Consider the following 17,967-nt stretch of genomic DNA (forward strand, 5'->3'; position numbering starts at 1 on the left):
GGTGATTAGGAAAGAACCTGAATGAAGATGGTACAAATCTACCTTAAAGATGCCCATACATGTGCAAATTTCAGATGCTGATGTATGTATGGGGCCCTCCAAGGGCCCTGTCCAACTGATATATGTCTGAATATCGGGCAGACAACGATCGGGCAGTTATAAAAATCCCATCAGGTCGAGGACTGCATCAGCTCGTCTGTCATTGTGCATTCCTGTCATTGTGATCTGGTTGTTTGGCCCAACATTGCCCACCTTGTATCGTGAGCATATCGGAGAAGAATCTACTTGTTTGGCAACCTCACCAAACCAACGGAACTCTCAATGTAAAGCTTGCTTTAGGCTATTTTGGAAGGATTAGATCAAATACAACTAGAAGGCCAAGTTCAAAATCAACTGTAGAGCCAACTTATTGTCACTACCAATTCAGCACTACCACCCCCACCATTTTTTCTGCTTTTCCTTTCATACAGCGAGCCACAAACTTTCTTTCCATTGTTTTTCTCCTTTGCTTTCACAGTTTGGAAGATTAATTTTAGCTCTAGAGTAGACTCAAGCTTGCTTTATCTGTGTCACGCCTCTATTCCGTCTGGATTGTCATTGTTCTGTATCCTCCATTTTTCTCTTGTCACCAGGGGTAGTTGGAGGCTCACTTAGTTCCACCACCATCTGTGCCTCCAGTCAGCAGCATTTATCCTCACACTACAACCTTCACAATCTCTACGGACTCTCTGAGGCAGTGGCTACCTACTAGTAAGTGAATATCTTCCAAACTTTTGTGCTGCAAACCTAATGTTTTTCCAGTTCACACAAAAAATCGGCACTAGTATTGGGTTGTTGCTACCAAAATGTCCATGTAGCACCCACATTAATGATACAACAGGTATGGAAATATGCATACAACTGTAATTCTCAGCTTATGGATTTACGTCTATGTCAGTCCTTGTGGCCATAGGTAACCCACCTAAAGCTAAAGGAGTATTCTATTTCACCAATGTGTATTTTTTTTTTAATTTCTATTCGTTTTGTAGGTGAGTAGTTACATAACAGTAACAACATTAATTATATCAATAATAAAGAAGATTGGCAATGCAGTTCATGAAAAGATTAGTAATAAAAGTTCAAACCTTCAAATTGTATTATCCATTTTAAAACCAATGTTATCTAGATTATAGTATAACAAAAAGCAAAAATTAGTAAAATTAGTTTTTATGGCACTAATATCTAAAGTATAGTCCTGGTTTACATTTTATTTTCTCATGTTCTTAATGGTACAAGCTAGTGTTCTATTATAAGGGTTCCATTTTGGGAAAGATTGCTCAGGAAAATTTTCCATTTGGTCAAGAATTTCATACTATTAGAAAATTGTTTGTCATATGGAAAAAATTTACTATGTCATATGAATGAATTATTGTGAATAAAGTACCTCCTCTTGTAAAATATAAGGATATAATACACAAAAGCCATGAATATCTTGTAAAATATATCCTTATAAACGGTGAGTAGTGATGTCATCAGTTATAAACGGTGAGTAGTGATGTAATTTCTGTCACATGACTCACTAAAATTTGTGTATTATAATAAATAAAGTACCCCCAGTTGTAAAATATGAGGATATTAGAAGTTACCTCGGAGTTCCATGACCTGTATAAAAACACTTGGCCTTCGGCCTCGTGTTTTTATATGGTCATGAAACTCCTCGGTAACTTATAATATCCTTATATTTTACAAGGGGGGTACTTTATTCACTATATTATAAGTAACCGAGGCGTTCCATGACCATAGAAAAACATGAGGCTGAATATTGGATAAGGCTCAGTAGGATGCTATACAGGCATTGGCCCTTGTCTATGGAACAAGGCTTCTCTTGATTGGTCAATGAGCAGCATAATGTAATGCTTTTTAATTGGTCAATACCCCTTTATAAGGATTGTACAACAGGAGAGACCACTAGCCTATGAGTAAGTGCCCACCTTAGGCACAAAAACGAGGCAGGCTTACATATGTCCTAATAAAGATTTTTATACTTTTATAAAAACATTTTTGGCTACTGCTTTACTACAGGATGACCTCTTACTAGAGTTGAATACTTTGTGTTTTCCCAAAAATTGGCAAGCCCTTGGACTGGGGGTTACCCTGGTAAGAAACCATATTTTAATAACACTTTGATTTTTCTTGATTGTATACATTTTATTATTCGTTTGTTCAATTCTCAATTCTGGACTTTACTCCAAAAAATGGAGCTACACACCAGCATGGCTTTATGACTTCTAATACCTTCATATTTTGCAACAGGGGGTACTTTATTTATTATAATACACAAGTTTCAGTGAGTCGTTTGACCGAAATGACATCACTAAGCTCCGATTTATAACCGATGACATCACTAAGCACCGTTTATAAAGATATAATTTACTGGATATTCGTGGCTCTTGTGTTTTATATATGAATACACAAATACCCAGACTAATATGGATCATTGAGCATCTGTCATCAAACCTTAATTGTGAATGGCAAATAAAGTAGAATGTGAAATAATGTTATTTTTCTGCAAATTAGTGCTCTGATTAAAGTTCTGAAGAAGCGTCCCTTCATCATTTCTCGCTCAACATTTGCTAGTCACGGTCACTATGCTGGCCACTGGACTGGAGATGTGGTGAGCAGTTGGGAACAGCTTTATTACTCTGTACCAGGTATGTGGATGGACATTTCTCCCACATTTGACAGTTTCAGGATAGGAGAATCCCAGTAAGTAACATGGTATGCGATTATTGCATTTCTTTGTACCCTGCTGCAGCCATACTCAGGTTCAACATGTTTGGTGTTCCGATGGTAGGAGCAGATATCTGTGGATTTGGGGGTAACACTACAGAGGAGCTCTGTGTGCGCTGGAGCCAACTGGGAGCCTTTTATCCTTTTATGAGAAACCACAATGATCAAGATTCAGTGGTGAGTAATGTTTACATACAACGGTATCCAAAGCTCATTCACTTTTGGACAAAACCCAAAACTCCTGTTCTGCTATTCGAGTATATGCAGAAGTGAGATTCAGTTTCTGTTAATTGTTCAGAATGCAAAGTTGAAAGAGGAAAAATAGTTTTGACAGATTTCATTGATTCTGTGAAACTAATGGTACAAAGGGGTTGCAATTGTTCCACAATGCTAATACAGATATGGGATCGTTTATTAAGAAACCCATTGTCAAAAAAGCTCTGAAAGTGCACACACATTGTGCGAAACCACTTCATTTATTACTCATTCAGATTCACTACCCCTTTTTTTTATTTATTTATTTTTTTAGATGTAGGGGTGTGGGATCCCTTATCAAGAAACCACTTTTTCCAGAATGTTCTAAATTACAGAATGACCATCCCCCATTAACTTAATTTTGCACAATTCTAGTTTTTGAAAATGCTTTCCTTTGTCTGTAATAATAATACAGTGGCTAACACATGATGCTAATTAAACTGCATGAATCCATATTGTAGGCAAAACAATTTTACTGGGGTTATTGTTGAAATGCTTTTTTTTTTTAGCAGACTTAAGGTATGATGATCTTACAGATGCAGCCACTTTGGTTTGTCTGTTTGACACAGAATAACTAAACACAGATATCCCATTTATCTCATTTAACACAGAAAACTGCGTCACAACATCCCATCTAATTAAAGCATTCACCATTGTGAACAATGGAGCTTTGGTATGCTAATGAAAAGGTTACATGCATTAAATGAGTTAAGATGACTTAAGATAACACAGTTTCTTCAATTACCCCTGAGTCATGACGCATTTAACTCACAAATCCAAGTGGCTTCATCTGTATATCTAGAAAACCCCAGATCCCAAACATTCATAATCAGGGTCAGACCATTGGGGGTCTCCCGGGTTCCAAACTTCCGGGCCCCTCCCCCAAATCTTGTTTGTGGGGCCAGCCAATCGGAGAGTGCTCTGGGCCCACCGCTTTTTTCCCGGTGTCCCGCCAGCCCAGTCCAACCCTGTTCATAAGAGCTAGAGCTGTCCAGGTACGTTATCCAGAATCCTCAGAACCTGGGGTTTTCCGGGTTAACGGATCTTTTGTAATTTGGATAATTATATCTTAAATCTACTAGAACATCATGTAAACATTATATTAAACCAATAGGCTGGTTTTGCTTCCAATAAGGATTAATTATATCTTAGTTGTGGTCAAGTACAAGCGACTGTTTTATTATTACACAGAAAAAGGAAATCCTTTCTTAAAATGTGAAATATTTGGATAAAATGGAATCTATGTGAAATGGCCTTTTCTGTAATTTGGAGCTTTCTGGATAATGGGTTTCTGGATACTTAGCAGAATTTACTGTAAATAGCCTTAAATGAGTTTCAGCTCAGTGAGGCTCAAACCTTCCAGATAGTAGAATTAATACCCGTATTAGGCATCAGATTTGGGAACACTTTACAAATTCTAACATAATAATTGTGCCTGGCCAAACTGAAACTCAATTTGCATCTAATCTAAATTAGGGGCGGGAAAGGAAATCACGTGGCTTTTCGTCACAAAACAAGGATGTAAAAAATGTTTTCCACTTCTTCCTTTCCCAACCCTAATTTGCATTAGGGTTTGGTACGGTATTCGGCTGAAATGATTTGGAGATTCGGCCGAATCCAAAATGGTGGATTCGCTGCATCACTAGTTTTTCTGCAGGATATCGGTTTGTTAGCGCACTGACAACCTGTGTGGTTACTGCACTATTTAACATATCTGTGTTTCACCCCAGTCACAGGAGCCGTACGTGTTCAGCGGTGAAGCACAGAGCGCTATAAAGTCGGCCTTGCTTATTCGCTACACGCTCCTTCCGTATCTCTACACCCTATTCCACAAGGCTCACAGTTCTGGGGAGACCGTGGCCAGAGCTCTTTTTATCGAGTGAGTTGTTTGCTGAGGTTCAAGGGATTTTGTTATACTTGAATGAAAGATCTCAAATGGTTTCTCCCTTCTCTTTCCTATGAAGGTTTCCCACTGATCCAAACACGTGGACAATTGACCGGCAGTTTCTTTGGGGGGAGGCTTTACTGATCACGCCTGTTTTGGAGCAGGGGAAAACTGAAGTAAATGCATACCTCCCTATTGGAACGTGGTATGCTCCTGAATTGGTGCGTTGCTTTTTATTACTACTTTTTATTATTTTGCTTTATAATAGCTCGGCGATATATTGTCCTTATCATGTAAGGAGTAGCCCTCAATCCTCCAAATAAATCACAATTAAAAAAAAAAAAAAAACGCTCAAGACTTATAGATGAAGCCATCTGGATTTCACATTTTATCGCACCCTATGCAGACACCATTTTTTTGTGCCAAGCCCTGCCTCTAGATGGTGCTAGACCATTGCACGCTAGCTATGAGGAAAGACTGGCCAAATTGGGGATGTTCACGCTGGAGAAGAGGCGCTTAAGGGGAGATATGATAACTATGTATAAATATATAAGGGGATCATATAATAATCTCTCTAATGATTTATTTACCAGTAGGTCTTTCCAGCTGACACGAGGTCACCCATTCCGATTAGAAGAAAAGAGGCTCCAGCTAAATATTGGGAAGGGGTTTGTTACAGTGAGAGCTGTGAAGATGTGGAATTGTCTCCCTGAATCAGTGGTACAGGCTGATACATTAGATAGGTACAAGGAAGGGTCAGATGCTTTATTCACCAGTAGCTCCTCCCAGCAGACAGGAGGGGGCCAATGAGATTAGAGGAGGGAAAGGGGTGTTACAGGGAGAGCTGGGAAGTGAATCAGTGGCACAGGCTGATACATTAGATAGGTATAAGAAGGGGTTGGATGGTGTTTAGCAAGTGAGGGAATACAGGAATATGGGAGATAGCTCATAGTACAAGTTGATCCAGGGACTGGTCCCATTGCCATTTTGGAGTCAGGAAGGAATTTTTCAACCTCTGAGGCAAATTGGAGAGGCTTCAGATGGGGTCTTTCACTTTCCTCTGGATCAACTGGCAGTTAGGCAGGTTAAAATAGAGTTAAAAGTTTGAACTTGATGGACTTGTGTCTTTTGTTCAACTTAACTTACCATGTTACTATCTAGAGGCAGGACTTGGCACTACAAAATGACACGGTGTGACAAAATATGAAATCCTGGTGGCTTCATCTGTACTTGCAAGTATTGATGGGTGAATCTGACTCGTTTTCATTGAAAATTTTCGACAAGGTGAAAAATGTGCCTAATGCATTGAAGTCTATGGGCATCAATTTTCACCCACTAATGATTCTTGGTTAGACAGAGCAATTGTTATGGTTCAGTTTAGTGATGTGCAGGCCAGACAATACCTGCGGGACCCGCAGTTCAGGCCGACCCCGCACTCCTCTTCATGGGCGGGTAGGGGTTGAGCTCTTCTCCTGCTCTTCCCACCCACCACCTTCAAATGCCAGCTTTATAGCCGTGTGCATGCTCGACCTGCCCTTTTGTGACGTCATCGGCGGGACGGCACTATAAAAGGAACCCGGAAGTCTGATGCGGGTAGGCTAAAAAACCTCGGGAAAAACCTGCCCCGCACATTACTAGTTCAGTTAACCCACTCCATCCAGCAAATGCCACTTTGAACATGCAATCCAAAAGTGGCCTGATCCATTCTGAGAGTGTTAGTTGCACCTTTCCTCTGGTTTGTGTAAATAAATGCAAGCGTGCAACTGTTTTAATGCATCCGACCTTAATCGCTGTGAAAGCAACGGCTGCAGTTACTCTGGAATTATTGGGAAACACTGCATTATGGGTAAATGTCTGAAATTGTGCTTTGTACTTGGGATGCACCAAATCCACTATTTTGGAGTTGGCCGCACCCCCGAATTCTTAGCAAAAGATTCGGCCGAATACCAAATCCTAATTTACATATGTAAGTTAGGGGTGGGAAGGGGAAAACATTTTTTACTTCCTTGAACAAAAAGTCACACAATTTACCTCCCGACCCTAATTTGCATATGCAAATTAGGATTCGGTTTGGCCAGGCAGAAGGATTAGGCCGAATCTGAATCCTGCTGAAAAAGGCTGAATCCCAAACCAGATCCTGGATTTGTGCATCCCTACTTTGTACACTGGTAAAATAAGGTGCGAGGATCCTGTTTCAGGTTTTATATGTTATTTGTATTTATGTACACAGCCTTGTGTTGTACAACACTGCACAATATGTGGCTTTATAAATCCATGTTGGTAATAATATAGTGAATAAAGTACCCCCTTTTGTAAAATATAAGGATATTATAAGTTACCGAGGAGTTTCATGACCATATAAAAACACGAGGCCGGAGGCCGAGTTATACAGGTCATGGAACTCCGAGGTAACTTCTAATATTCTCATATTTTACAACTGGGGGTACTTTATTTATTATAATACAAAAATTTCAATGAGTCATGTGACAGAAATGACATCAGAACTCACCGTTTATAACTGATGACATCAGAACTCACCGTTTATAAGGATATAATTTACAGGATATTTATGGCTTTTGTGTATTATAATGCATTTCACATCTGTATCCTTTCAGTCACCTGGTTCCAGTGCAGGCAAGAAGAGGGCGAGTTATTTTAGTGATCTGCATTGTTGCCTTTTCTTTCTTCTACACAACCAATAATAAGCCTATATGTTGATACTTACAGGGCACAGGGATTGAGAGTAAAGGCCAATGGATGGTGCTTCCTGCTCCACTAGACAAGATCAATTTTCACATAAGAGGAGGTTATATCTTACCTGCCCAGGTATGAAACTGAAGCAAAGGTGTGACTTGTGTTTTGTCTATATATTTGTCAGTGTGAGATTAAATTGCAGTGTAATGTGTCGCAGTAAATATATCCAGGGCTTATCTAGGTAACAAAAGACATCAAATTATATTCGGCAAATCACGGCATTCCCTTTTTTATGATATTTTACACTATGTCCAAACATTTTGGAAAGGAGCTTGCACTATAGTTGTGTGAAGCTAGAATAGTCTTACTGTGCCTAACTAAGGGCCACAACTCATCACTCAATTCATGGTAGGGTTGCCACCTTATGGCCTGGTTGAATCAGGGCAGGGCCGTGACGCAATGGGGGTGGGTCTGTGATGCTGTGGGGGGCTGGTCATGACATCAGGGGCTTGTCTATGACATGGAGATGGGTGATTGGCCGATCATTTCAACAATCAAAGGGAATCCTGCCCTGTTTTTCTTATTTGGAATACCAGTCAGTTTTGACCACCATAGAGTAGGGTTACCACCTGTCTGGTTTTAACACAGACAGCCCAGTTTTTTTGAAGAGCTGCCTGGGTCAACACCGGACAGGTGGCAACTCTACTTCATGGTGTCTGTTTCAAAAGGGTGGTTCACCTTTCAGTTAAGTTTTAGTATGGTATAGACTGGGATATTCTAAGCAAATTTAAAGGATCTTAATTTTTTTTTTTATAGTTTTTTTTTAATTATTTGCCTTCTTCTTCGGACCCTTTCCAGCTTTCAAATGGGGGTCACTGACCCCTTCTAAAAGAAGAAATGCTCTGTAAGGCTACACATTTATTGTTATTGCTACTTTTTATTACCCATCTTTCTATTCAGGGTCCCGTCTATTCATCTCCAGTCTCTTATTCGAATGAATGGTTGCCAGGGCTATTTGGACCCTAGCAACCAGATGGCTGCAATTGCAAACTGGAGAGCTGCTGAATAAATAACTTGAAAACCCCAAATAACCAACTGCAAATTGTCTCAGAATATCCCACTCTACCTCATACTAAAAATGAACTCAAAGTTGAACAGCTCCTTTAAACTCCTTTAAACGCTAGTGTAGTGTTTTTCCATGTTACATGATGATGAGTGGAGCCAGGCTAGACCAAAGCTACTAGGGAAAAAAATTAACTAATAAATGTGCAACAGGTAAGAAATACTTACTTTTTGGCACATACGTCTTCCTTAAAAAATAAAAAACTGTATTTTTTTTTCATGAATATAATTTCAAATATTGCTCCCACCAGATGCCTGGTATGAACACAGAGGAGTCTCGCAAGAATGACCTGCTGCTAGTGGTGGCACTAAACCCTGATGGAGTTGCCCGCGGTGACTTGTACTGGGATGATGGTGAAAGTTTGGGAACATTTGAGAGACAGGACTACACTCACGTTCTCTTCATAGCTGCAAATGTAAATGTCATGGTATTATGAGGACTGTCCTAGGCGATTATGAAGAACTATTCTGCTTATCATTTGACACCCATTTCTTTGTTTCAGAATGTCCTGCTGAATGAGCTCATCCGGCTGAACAGTCAGGCAGATGGTTTAAAACTGGGACTGGTGACTGTTTATGGGGTGCCCAGCCCCCCTAAAAAAGTCCTGGTAAATGGCATTGCGAGTGAAGATTACTCTTACACCTTAGATACAAAGGTACTAATAGACTGATGTTACCATTGCATGTTAGCTTGAATTCAATTTTACAATTACAGATAAAGCCATCAGGAGTTCACATTTTGCTGCACCGTGTCCAGACACCATTTTTTTTGGTACTAAATCCTGGTGGTGCTACAATGTAGTTTGGTTGAACGAAGGCCATTGCACTCTACCGCCATCTAGAGGCGGGATTTAGCATTAAAAAAATGGCACTGTGCTACAAAATGTAGACATATAGGATAAATGAAAAAAACATAATTTAGTAGGCAATTATAAGTAATATATGGTGTTGCTTTTAAATAGTGCTAAAAATTAATATTATCTTTAAAAATAGCCTCTTTATTAGAGCTCCCTATAGATGTTCTGTGGTCCCTGTTTCAAATGAGGGGTGGGCGTGTCCTAACGGTCCCTGCCAGAAGCACAGTAGGAGGGGGAAAGCCAATCACAGCCCTGCAGTCACATGAGCACAGACAGGCTTCAGTTCCCTATCAGGTCCTGCTAGCTGCTGATTGGTTTCTGTCCTACAGTGCAGTGAGCTGAGTGCACAGCCTGGGAATTCAGGGGGCAGGAAAGTGGAAAAGAAGGGAGGGAATAATAGGATTTTTGCAGAAATATTTAATCAGCCTTAAACACTACTTTTTAAGCACAATTCTTCTATATCTAAATGAGTATAAAGCACTGGTACGTTCTTATTTTTGTACACAAAATGACTCCTTTAAATCCTGATGGCTTCATCTGTACCCCATAACTGATCTTTTCAGCTCCTTTTGCTTCATTTACTCATTCAGTATGGTGCATTTTATGTCTATATGATTATTAAGACACTATATAACTGCTGTCTGCTTATCATCAGGTGACCCTATTGTGTGCTGAATGCTGCTGCCCGTGGGGCTGATTTTCAGTCTGTAGTTATAAAGTCTCAGAAACAGCTGATCCACTGGCTTTGAGTTGCACTACGTCAGCCTTGGTGCAGACACATGGAGTAAAAATGCATCTTTGTACTGAAATCAACTCAATGTGTCTGCACCGAGGCCAACGCGATGACTGAGCAGAAATAGGAGGCGGCAGAGGGCAGCGGATTAACTGATTCTCAACCAAAATTAGCCCCATGGGTTAATTAACTGACTTGCACCCATTGATACAGTGCCTGTATGTAGCAGGTATGGGATCCTTTATGCAGAATCCCATTATCCAAAAAGCTCCAACTAACAGAAAAGTCATCACCCATAGACTGCATTTTATCCAAATAATTCAATTTTTTTCAAAATGATTTCCTTTTTCTGTGTAATAATAAAACAGTCGCTTGTACTTGATCCCAACTAAGATATAATTAATCCTTATTGGAAGCAAAACCAGCCTATTGGGTTTATTTCATGTTTATATGATTTCCTAATAGACTTAAGGTATGAAGATCCAAATTACAGAAACATACGTTTTCCAGAAAACCCCAGGTCCCGGCATTCTGGATAACCGGTTCCATAACTGTATACAGAAAGCTCCAAATTACAGGATCTGATTTTCCATAAGAGTACATATACATTTTTATTAATTATAATTAATACTTCTCTCTGTAATAATAATAAAACAGTAGCTTGTACTTGATCCCAACTAAGATATAAGTAATCCTTATTGGAAGCAAAACCAGCCTATTGGGTGTATTTAATATTTAAATGATTTCCAGCTAAATTCGTGTAATGGGCGAAAACTTATGAAACTAGAATTCTGACGATGGCATAAATTTGCGGGCACAAAATTGGCGCAAGCGACAATTCCGACTACGACATTTGACGCGCATTAAAGTCAATGGATGTCTGTTTAATTGACGCCGTCGGAATTGTCACCGGCATCAAAAAACTTTGACGCAGGCTAATTTTCGCCAATCGCTAGTGAGCAGGTCACTTCTCTCTTGGGAAAAACTAACCCTACTGGTGAAGAGCAGGTACAGCCCAACATGAGATTATAATGTCCACGTCTTTCTAGGAGACAGGAAAAACCATATGGCTGTTCCTCCTCTTCCCAACATTATCCTTTCCCCTGTCAGTTTTTTCTGTCATCTTCCAAGGAGGCAGGTTACCCCATTTATTTCTTGCTTTCTCTTCCTCTGAGCAAGCTATCTCCCACACTCTACTTTGGGTCACAACCCTTACCTGTGTTGTCTAGGTATGATAGAGGGAAACGTGATATGTATAATCACCAATAAATCCTTTTATATCATGTATAGCCGTATAGACAGCAGAGGGAGTCCCACCCTCGCTCTTGTCTATTGTTTGCTATTCCTAGAGGAGCAGCCCTACAGTTTTTCCTGTCATTCTGCCATTCCAAGTGGACATTAACCCTTGGGTATTTGTGCTGCCAATACAGGACTCAGGAGAAAAAGATTTATTAGTGAGACCCCTGTATACAAATTCCCTTTCTCTTTTGTTTTTGTTTTTCTTAATATTGTCAGGTAGGTTTGGGGAGGCTAAGCCTCCTTAAAGGAGAAGGAAAGGTTAAAACTAAGTAAGTTTTATCAGAAAGGTCTATATAAATACACCAGTAAACCCTCAAAGTAATGCTGCTCTGAGTCCTCTGTTAAAAGAAACAGCACATTTCTTTCCTTCTATTGTGTACTCATGGGCTTATGTATCAGACTTCCTGTTTTCAACTTAAACCTCCAGGGCTAGGGCTAGGGCTTGAGCATGCTCAGTCTGTTCCTCTCCCCCTCCCTCCTCCCATCCCTGCTGTAAGCTGAGCCCAGAGCTATGAGTGAGCAGGGAGAGACTCAGGCAGGAAGTGATGTCACATCAAGCTAATATGGCAGCTGTATCCTAAACAAACAGAGAGCTTCTAGAGCGGTTTTCTCAGGTATGGTAAAACATTCTACAGAATAAATATAGTGTTATAGCTTGTACTATTGTGGCTAATATATTGGCAATAAACTGCCTCAGTCGTTTTCCTTCTCCTTTAAGCTGTAATAAATATAAGCCCTGTGTGGCAGTAGAATAAGAGTCATCAATTTACTTACTTCTTATACCCACTGCCAAATGCTATAATTTATGTTTTTTATTTTAGAAACATCCTTTTAACTTGCTTCTTTTAAAATCTGTTTTCTTACAGGTGCTGGTTATAATGAACCTTTCTTTGCCTATAGTACAAGAGTTTGTGATCACATGGACTTTATAGGCAAGTCTGCAGTTGACATAGTTGGATGGCAAGAGTGTTATCATAAGGCATAATATGGACATTGTTTGTGTTTTAATAATCTACATTATGGGGGCTATTTATTAAAGTCTGAATGCCAAAAAAAAATGTTTTTACTATACAATACAAATTTTTCAAGATTTATTATACTCCGAGGATGGAAAACTCAGAATCTGAAAATCCTCCATCTCCGACCCGCCAAGGTTGTATATAAGTCAATGGGAGAGGTCTCTGTGGTCTGCGCTGGAATTAGTCCAAAAATCAGACTTTTTCGGGCAAAAATTGGGAAAAGCACTGAAAAATCTAGCAATTTGGGGGAAAAAGTTGTGCAATTAGGATTTTCGCTTGATTTTATCGAGTTTTCCCCAATCCGAGTAAATTGTGCTTTTTAAATTATAAATAAGATCGAATTGTGGATTCTGTTTTTTCTGACTTTTTTTTAAATAAAATAGTCCGAAAAATTGTGATTTTGATAAATAACCCCCTTAGTGTGCGCTGCACAATACATCTAGGAGAGTGCATTTATAGAATAGAGAAGCACCACTTTTCATTATGTTCTACAAAATCTGTGATATTTGTGAGCGTTTGTCTTTTCAGTGTGTGTGTTGTGCACATATTCATACATATACTTGTGTGTTGTGCATGTCTGAGCATAAATGTGTGCCAATGTATGTATAGCTGTTGTCATACTGAGATATTGAGTTTATTTATAATTCTCTTTGCCTTTGTTTTTGGTAGGACTCGTCTGCTGCTGACATGCTGCTTTGGAATAAATTGCACTGAACCATTTCATTAATTTACTATAATTAAAATTAAAAAAGCCTGACTGTGTATCATCATTTTGCGCATGTGATTGGGTGTTAAACTATTTGACAAATACTTAAATTCTGATTGTTGCTTAGAATTTCTTTATAAATCAAGAGTGTGTTGTGATTTTTTTTCTACAGAAAATACGTTTTAGTCTAGTCAAAGGGAATAGCCATTGGTAAACTGATTACCTGCATATAGCACAGATTTTCCGCTTGTGACAAATCTCATTGTATGCCATCACCTTAAATGTGGGAGCTTGACTGATGCACAAATCGAAGATGTTGAAAATTTAAGGAGCTGGTATATGGGCAAGGGAGTAAAAGGGGAGGGTTCTTTGCATAGGGAGGAGACGTTGGAGCTTTGCTGAAAGGGGGAGGGAATGGCACAAAGGCTAACGGGAAGAATAAAGAAGACTGGTGCCTGGGGAGAAGTTGAACGTAAGGAAAGATGTACCAATGGATATAAGGAACAATAGAGAAGACTGGTGCCTGGGGAGAAGTGGAACATAAGGAAAAGTGGAACAATGGTTATATGGAAGAATAGAGAAGACTGGTGCCTGGGGAGAAGGGAAACGTAAGGAAAGATGCCACAACAGGTAAAAGGAAGAATAGAGAAGACTGGTGCCTGGGGAGAAGGGGAACGTAAGGAAAGATGCCACAACAGGTAAAAGGAAGAATAGAGAAGACTGGTGCCTGGGGAGAAGGGAAACGTAAGGAAAGATGCCACAACAGGTAAAAGGAAGAATAGAGAAGACTGGTGCCTGGGGAGAAGGGGAACGTAAGGAAAGATGCCACAACAGGTAAAAGGAAGAATAGAGAAGACTGGTGCCTGGGGAGAAGGGGAACGTAAGGAAAGATGCCACAACAGGTAAAAGGAAGAATAGAGAAGACTGGTGCCTGGGGAGAAGGGGAACGTAAGGAAAGATGGAACAATGGATATAAGGAAGAATAGAGAAGACTGGTGCCTGGGGAGAAGTGGAACATAAGGAAAAGTGGAACAATGGATATATGGAAGAATAAAGAAGACTGGTGCCTGGGGAGAAGGGGAACGTAAGGAAAGATGGAACAATGGATATAAGGAAGAATAGAGAAGACTGGTGCCTGGGTAGAAGGGGAATGTAAGGAAAGATGGCACAACAAAAGGAAGAATAGAAAAGACTAGTGCCTGGGGAGAAGGGGAATGTAAGAAAAGGTGGCACAATGGGTAAAAGGAAGAATAGAGAAGACGGGGTGCCTGGGGAGAAGGGGAACATAAGGAAAGATGGCACCAACAAATAAAGGAACAATAGAGAAGAATGCTCTTTATAAAATGAATGTTGATCTTCCCTAAAGTAAAAATGCCATTAAAAATAATACAGGGATTGGATCCGCTATCCAGAAACCCGTTATCCAGAAAGCTCCGAATTACAGAAAGGCTGTCTCCCATAGACTTCATTATAATTAAATAATCCAAATTTTTAAAAAATGATTTCCTTTTTCTCTGTAATAATAAAACAGTTATTTCTACTTGATCCCAACTAAGATATAATTAATCCTTATTGGAGGCAAAATCAGCTTATTGGTTTTATTTAGGGGCAGATTTATCAAGGGTTGAATTGAAATTTTGAAATAAAAATTTTTTTTTGCTGTGTTAGCCTATGGGAGACCTCCTAGAACCTATTTGGAGTTAATTGGTGGAATCTGAAAATACGATCGATTTGAACGATCGAATAAAGCTTATTCACCCGCAGAAAAAACCTTCGAATTTTTATTTATTTTTTAAATAAATTTTGGTTGGTCTTTTTTATTGGAATTTCGAAGTTATGGGAGTTAAAAGAAAACTCCCATTACTTCGAAATTTGACCCTTGATAAATCTGCCCCTTAATGTTTACAGGATTTTCTGGTAGACTTAAGGTATGAAGATCTAAATTATGGAAAGATCCTTATCCAGAAAACCCCAGGCCCGAGCATTCTGGATAACAGGTCCCATACCTGTATGAATCATGATGTAACCATTTCACTTGAAAACAGAAGTCCTGGTATCAACTGCACTGTGATTCCATTTAAAGGTCCTGTATGATTTCCTTGCACCCCAATAAAATGTAAAAAAAAAAGGGTTCCTGCTATTCAGTTATTATGGCTGTATTTACTCGACGTCCACATGAGAAATATCTACAGGGATGAAATAGTTAAAAGAAAATTATAGTTGCACTTAAAAAAAATTCACCCAACTCCTGTAGGATGTGTTTTACATTTAATTAGACTCGGGAGCTTTGGAAGGTTTAGAAAGGCTGATTTTTAAAGCAGGGGTTTCTTCTCTGATCACAGAGGGAGTGATGATTAAAGGTAAGATATTCTGTAGTGTTAGAGAACTGAAAAAACTCTTGACAAAGCCACGTTTGGTGGCGAAACAGCTGTCGGGGTTTCGCGTTGCTAGCTGAGGAAGACGGGATCCCTCTCCCGACCAGGGACTTGGAAGGCGCCGCAGGGCTCTCCAGCAAAGTACACCTACAAGGGAGCGTTGAGTTACGCACGGTGCAGACGTGATTACAACGGTCTGTATAAATCTATTTGGGCAATAAGAGGCTGGGATTGGCAGGATTTATTGGGCTAACACGCAAGGTGATTGTCACAATTTGCATCACCTTGGGCCGTGGCCGCATTGCGACCGCTGGTAACGGCGGGCAGCCATCACTACTGAAATCATACAGCACTACACGGCTTATTCGGCCACAAGTAGAGCCATCCTGAAACCTCTCCCCGATCTACTCCGCTCCCAATACATGGAGCATTGACCCTTACCACACCCGACGTATGGGAACTGTTTATCAGCAACGAGCAAGTTGCAACATATTGTGGTGAAAAATTGTAATTGATTTGGACGGTGTGGATTATATATGGCTTATCTCCTTTCCCTGTGACCAATTGGAGTTGAAGTACCTACATTTACATATTGGAGTGGAATTTTGGCTGTTTAGCCACATCACATAAGTGAATATCCATCATAGTTATATATAGGAGCTCCTCAGAAACTGGTTATTTAGGGTACAGGGATCCCTACACCCAGCGCAGCGCTATTTCTATGTTTTAAGTGGTTTTAATAAGTATGTGGCATGGTAGTTAATAAAAATTGCATTTTATCTTAAATTACAACATGGTTATGTGATAATTCTGTATAATTTGGGCCTATGGGGATAAGTCCCATTTTGATATTTTGTATAGTCATTTGGCCTGTGTTTTACTGGTCATGCAAGCTATGCCACTAGTTATCTTTCTTTCCACATGCTCCCGCAATTGTTTTTATAAATAAGAGAGATTTTCGGAGAGAATTGCCGGAACCCTTTGATACTTATTTTTTTTTGTAAACACATTGACATATTATATGCCTCCTAAGATGCCAATTAAATAAATTAATAAAAACATTTTTTTAACATATTAATAGAAAGAGCTGTATATATTTTTTTGCCATGAAATGTACCCAGACACATCCGGGGTTATTTACCAAAGCTCAACTTTTTCTCATTTTATTAAAAAAAAAAAAAAATTCGACCAAACTTCCCAAAACAGAACCCCTGTAATTTAGCAATAAAACTTCTCAAAAAAAAAAATTGGAGCAATAAAAATTTGCTCCAAAAACTGTACTGAATTGTCTCCCCAAAAACTTGAATTTGAAAAATTTAAAGTCTTGACAAACTCGTGCGACAATATCGTGCAAAAAAAAAAAAACAATAGTCATCCAAACTCCCAAACCCCCTTAATTTATCAATAAAACGTCTAGAAAAAAAGTCGCAACAAAATCGAGCATCACTTGTAAACTTTTTCTAATGGTCACGCCTAAAACTTGACTTTTTCAAATTGTTGCCCAGAAAACACAACTTTATCTGTTTATCAAACCAAAATGAAACAACCCTAAACTATCGAGAATCCTGAAGGTAAAAAACATGTTCCAGTTGTTAAAAGAACCATCTGCCATTGACTTCTACATGATTTCTACCGGTTTTAGTTGGGAGTATTTTCAGATTCTTATTTTTAGAAGCTTCAGAGCATAATAAATCTTTAAAAAAAACTCGATCATAAAAATTTGAGATTTAATCATTTTAGATTGTTTTTCCAGCTAGTTTTGGTTAAAAATCTGGGTATAAACTGTACATTTCAGGGCTTCTATTTCATCACCTGCTTTTCTAGATGGTTCCACCATTGTGTTTGCACACCAACTGATAAGATTTTGGAAACAGTAACATTGTAGTATAAAACATTTTGTCTTGATGCAAAAATAGTTTAATCCAATGGGACTTTTTTGTAGATTATGATGTCATTTTAGTGGGGCTTTTTAGTGTTTTAAAAACCCCGTTGGACTAAATGCATTGTACCTCCTGATGGAGCGTGACGGTCCAAAAGAAACATGTAGAGGGGTTTTAACAATTTGGAGACTATCATCGCACAATGTTGTCATTGACAATTGTTTTGTGAGTAACCCATAAGGTTTTTATTTCTAAGATTAAAATCAAAATTTGGCTTTACTGGCCATTTGGTGAGTACGAGATCCTTCTATTGAGGGGATACCATTACCTGCTTTTCAACACCTTCGTTAGCATTTTTACACCGTTGCACAAA

The 17,967-nt window shown here is 39.1% G+C and overlaps 1 protein-coding gene across 1 annotated transcript in view; it reads left to right on the forward strand.

Moving 5' to 3' along the window:
- Window positions 1-13,377, forward strand: part of LOC108703274 (lysosomal alpha-glucosidase) — a 28,213-nt gene extending 14,836 nt beyond the window's left edge. Inside the window, exons 12-21 of the mRNA XM_018239389.2 lie at window positions 633-750; window positions 2,557-2,690; window positions 2,795-2,946; window positions 4,755-4,903; window positions 4,989-5,130; window positions 7,637-7,735; window positions 8,977-9,141; window positions 9,229-9,381; window positions 12,481-12,546; window positions 13,303-13,377. Of these exons, the coding sequence (XP_018094878.1) occupies window positions 633-750; window positions 2,557-2,690; window positions 2,795-2,946; window positions 4,755-4,903; window positions 4,989-5,130; window positions 7,637-7,735; window positions 8,977-9,141; window positions 9,229-9,381; window positions 12,481-12,546 (1,178 nt within the window). The 3' untranslated portion in view covers window positions 13,303-13,377. The remainder of the gene's footprint in view (window positions 1-632; window positions 751-2,556; window positions 2,691-2,794; window positions 2,947-4,754; window positions 4,904-4,988; window positions 5,131-7,636; window positions 7,736-8,976; window positions 9,142-9,228; window positions 9,382-12,480; window positions 12,547-13,302) is intronic.
- The last annotated feature ends 4,590 nt before the right edge of the window (window positions 13,378-17,967 follow it).

Source organism: Xenopus laevis, chromosome 9_10S, assembly GCF_017654675.1.
Source record: "Xenopus laevis strain J_2021 chromosome 9_10S, Xenopus_laevis_v10.1, whole genome shotgun sequence".
NCBI lineage: Eukaryota > Metazoa > Chordata > Amphibia > Anura > Pipidae > Xenopus > Xenopus laevis.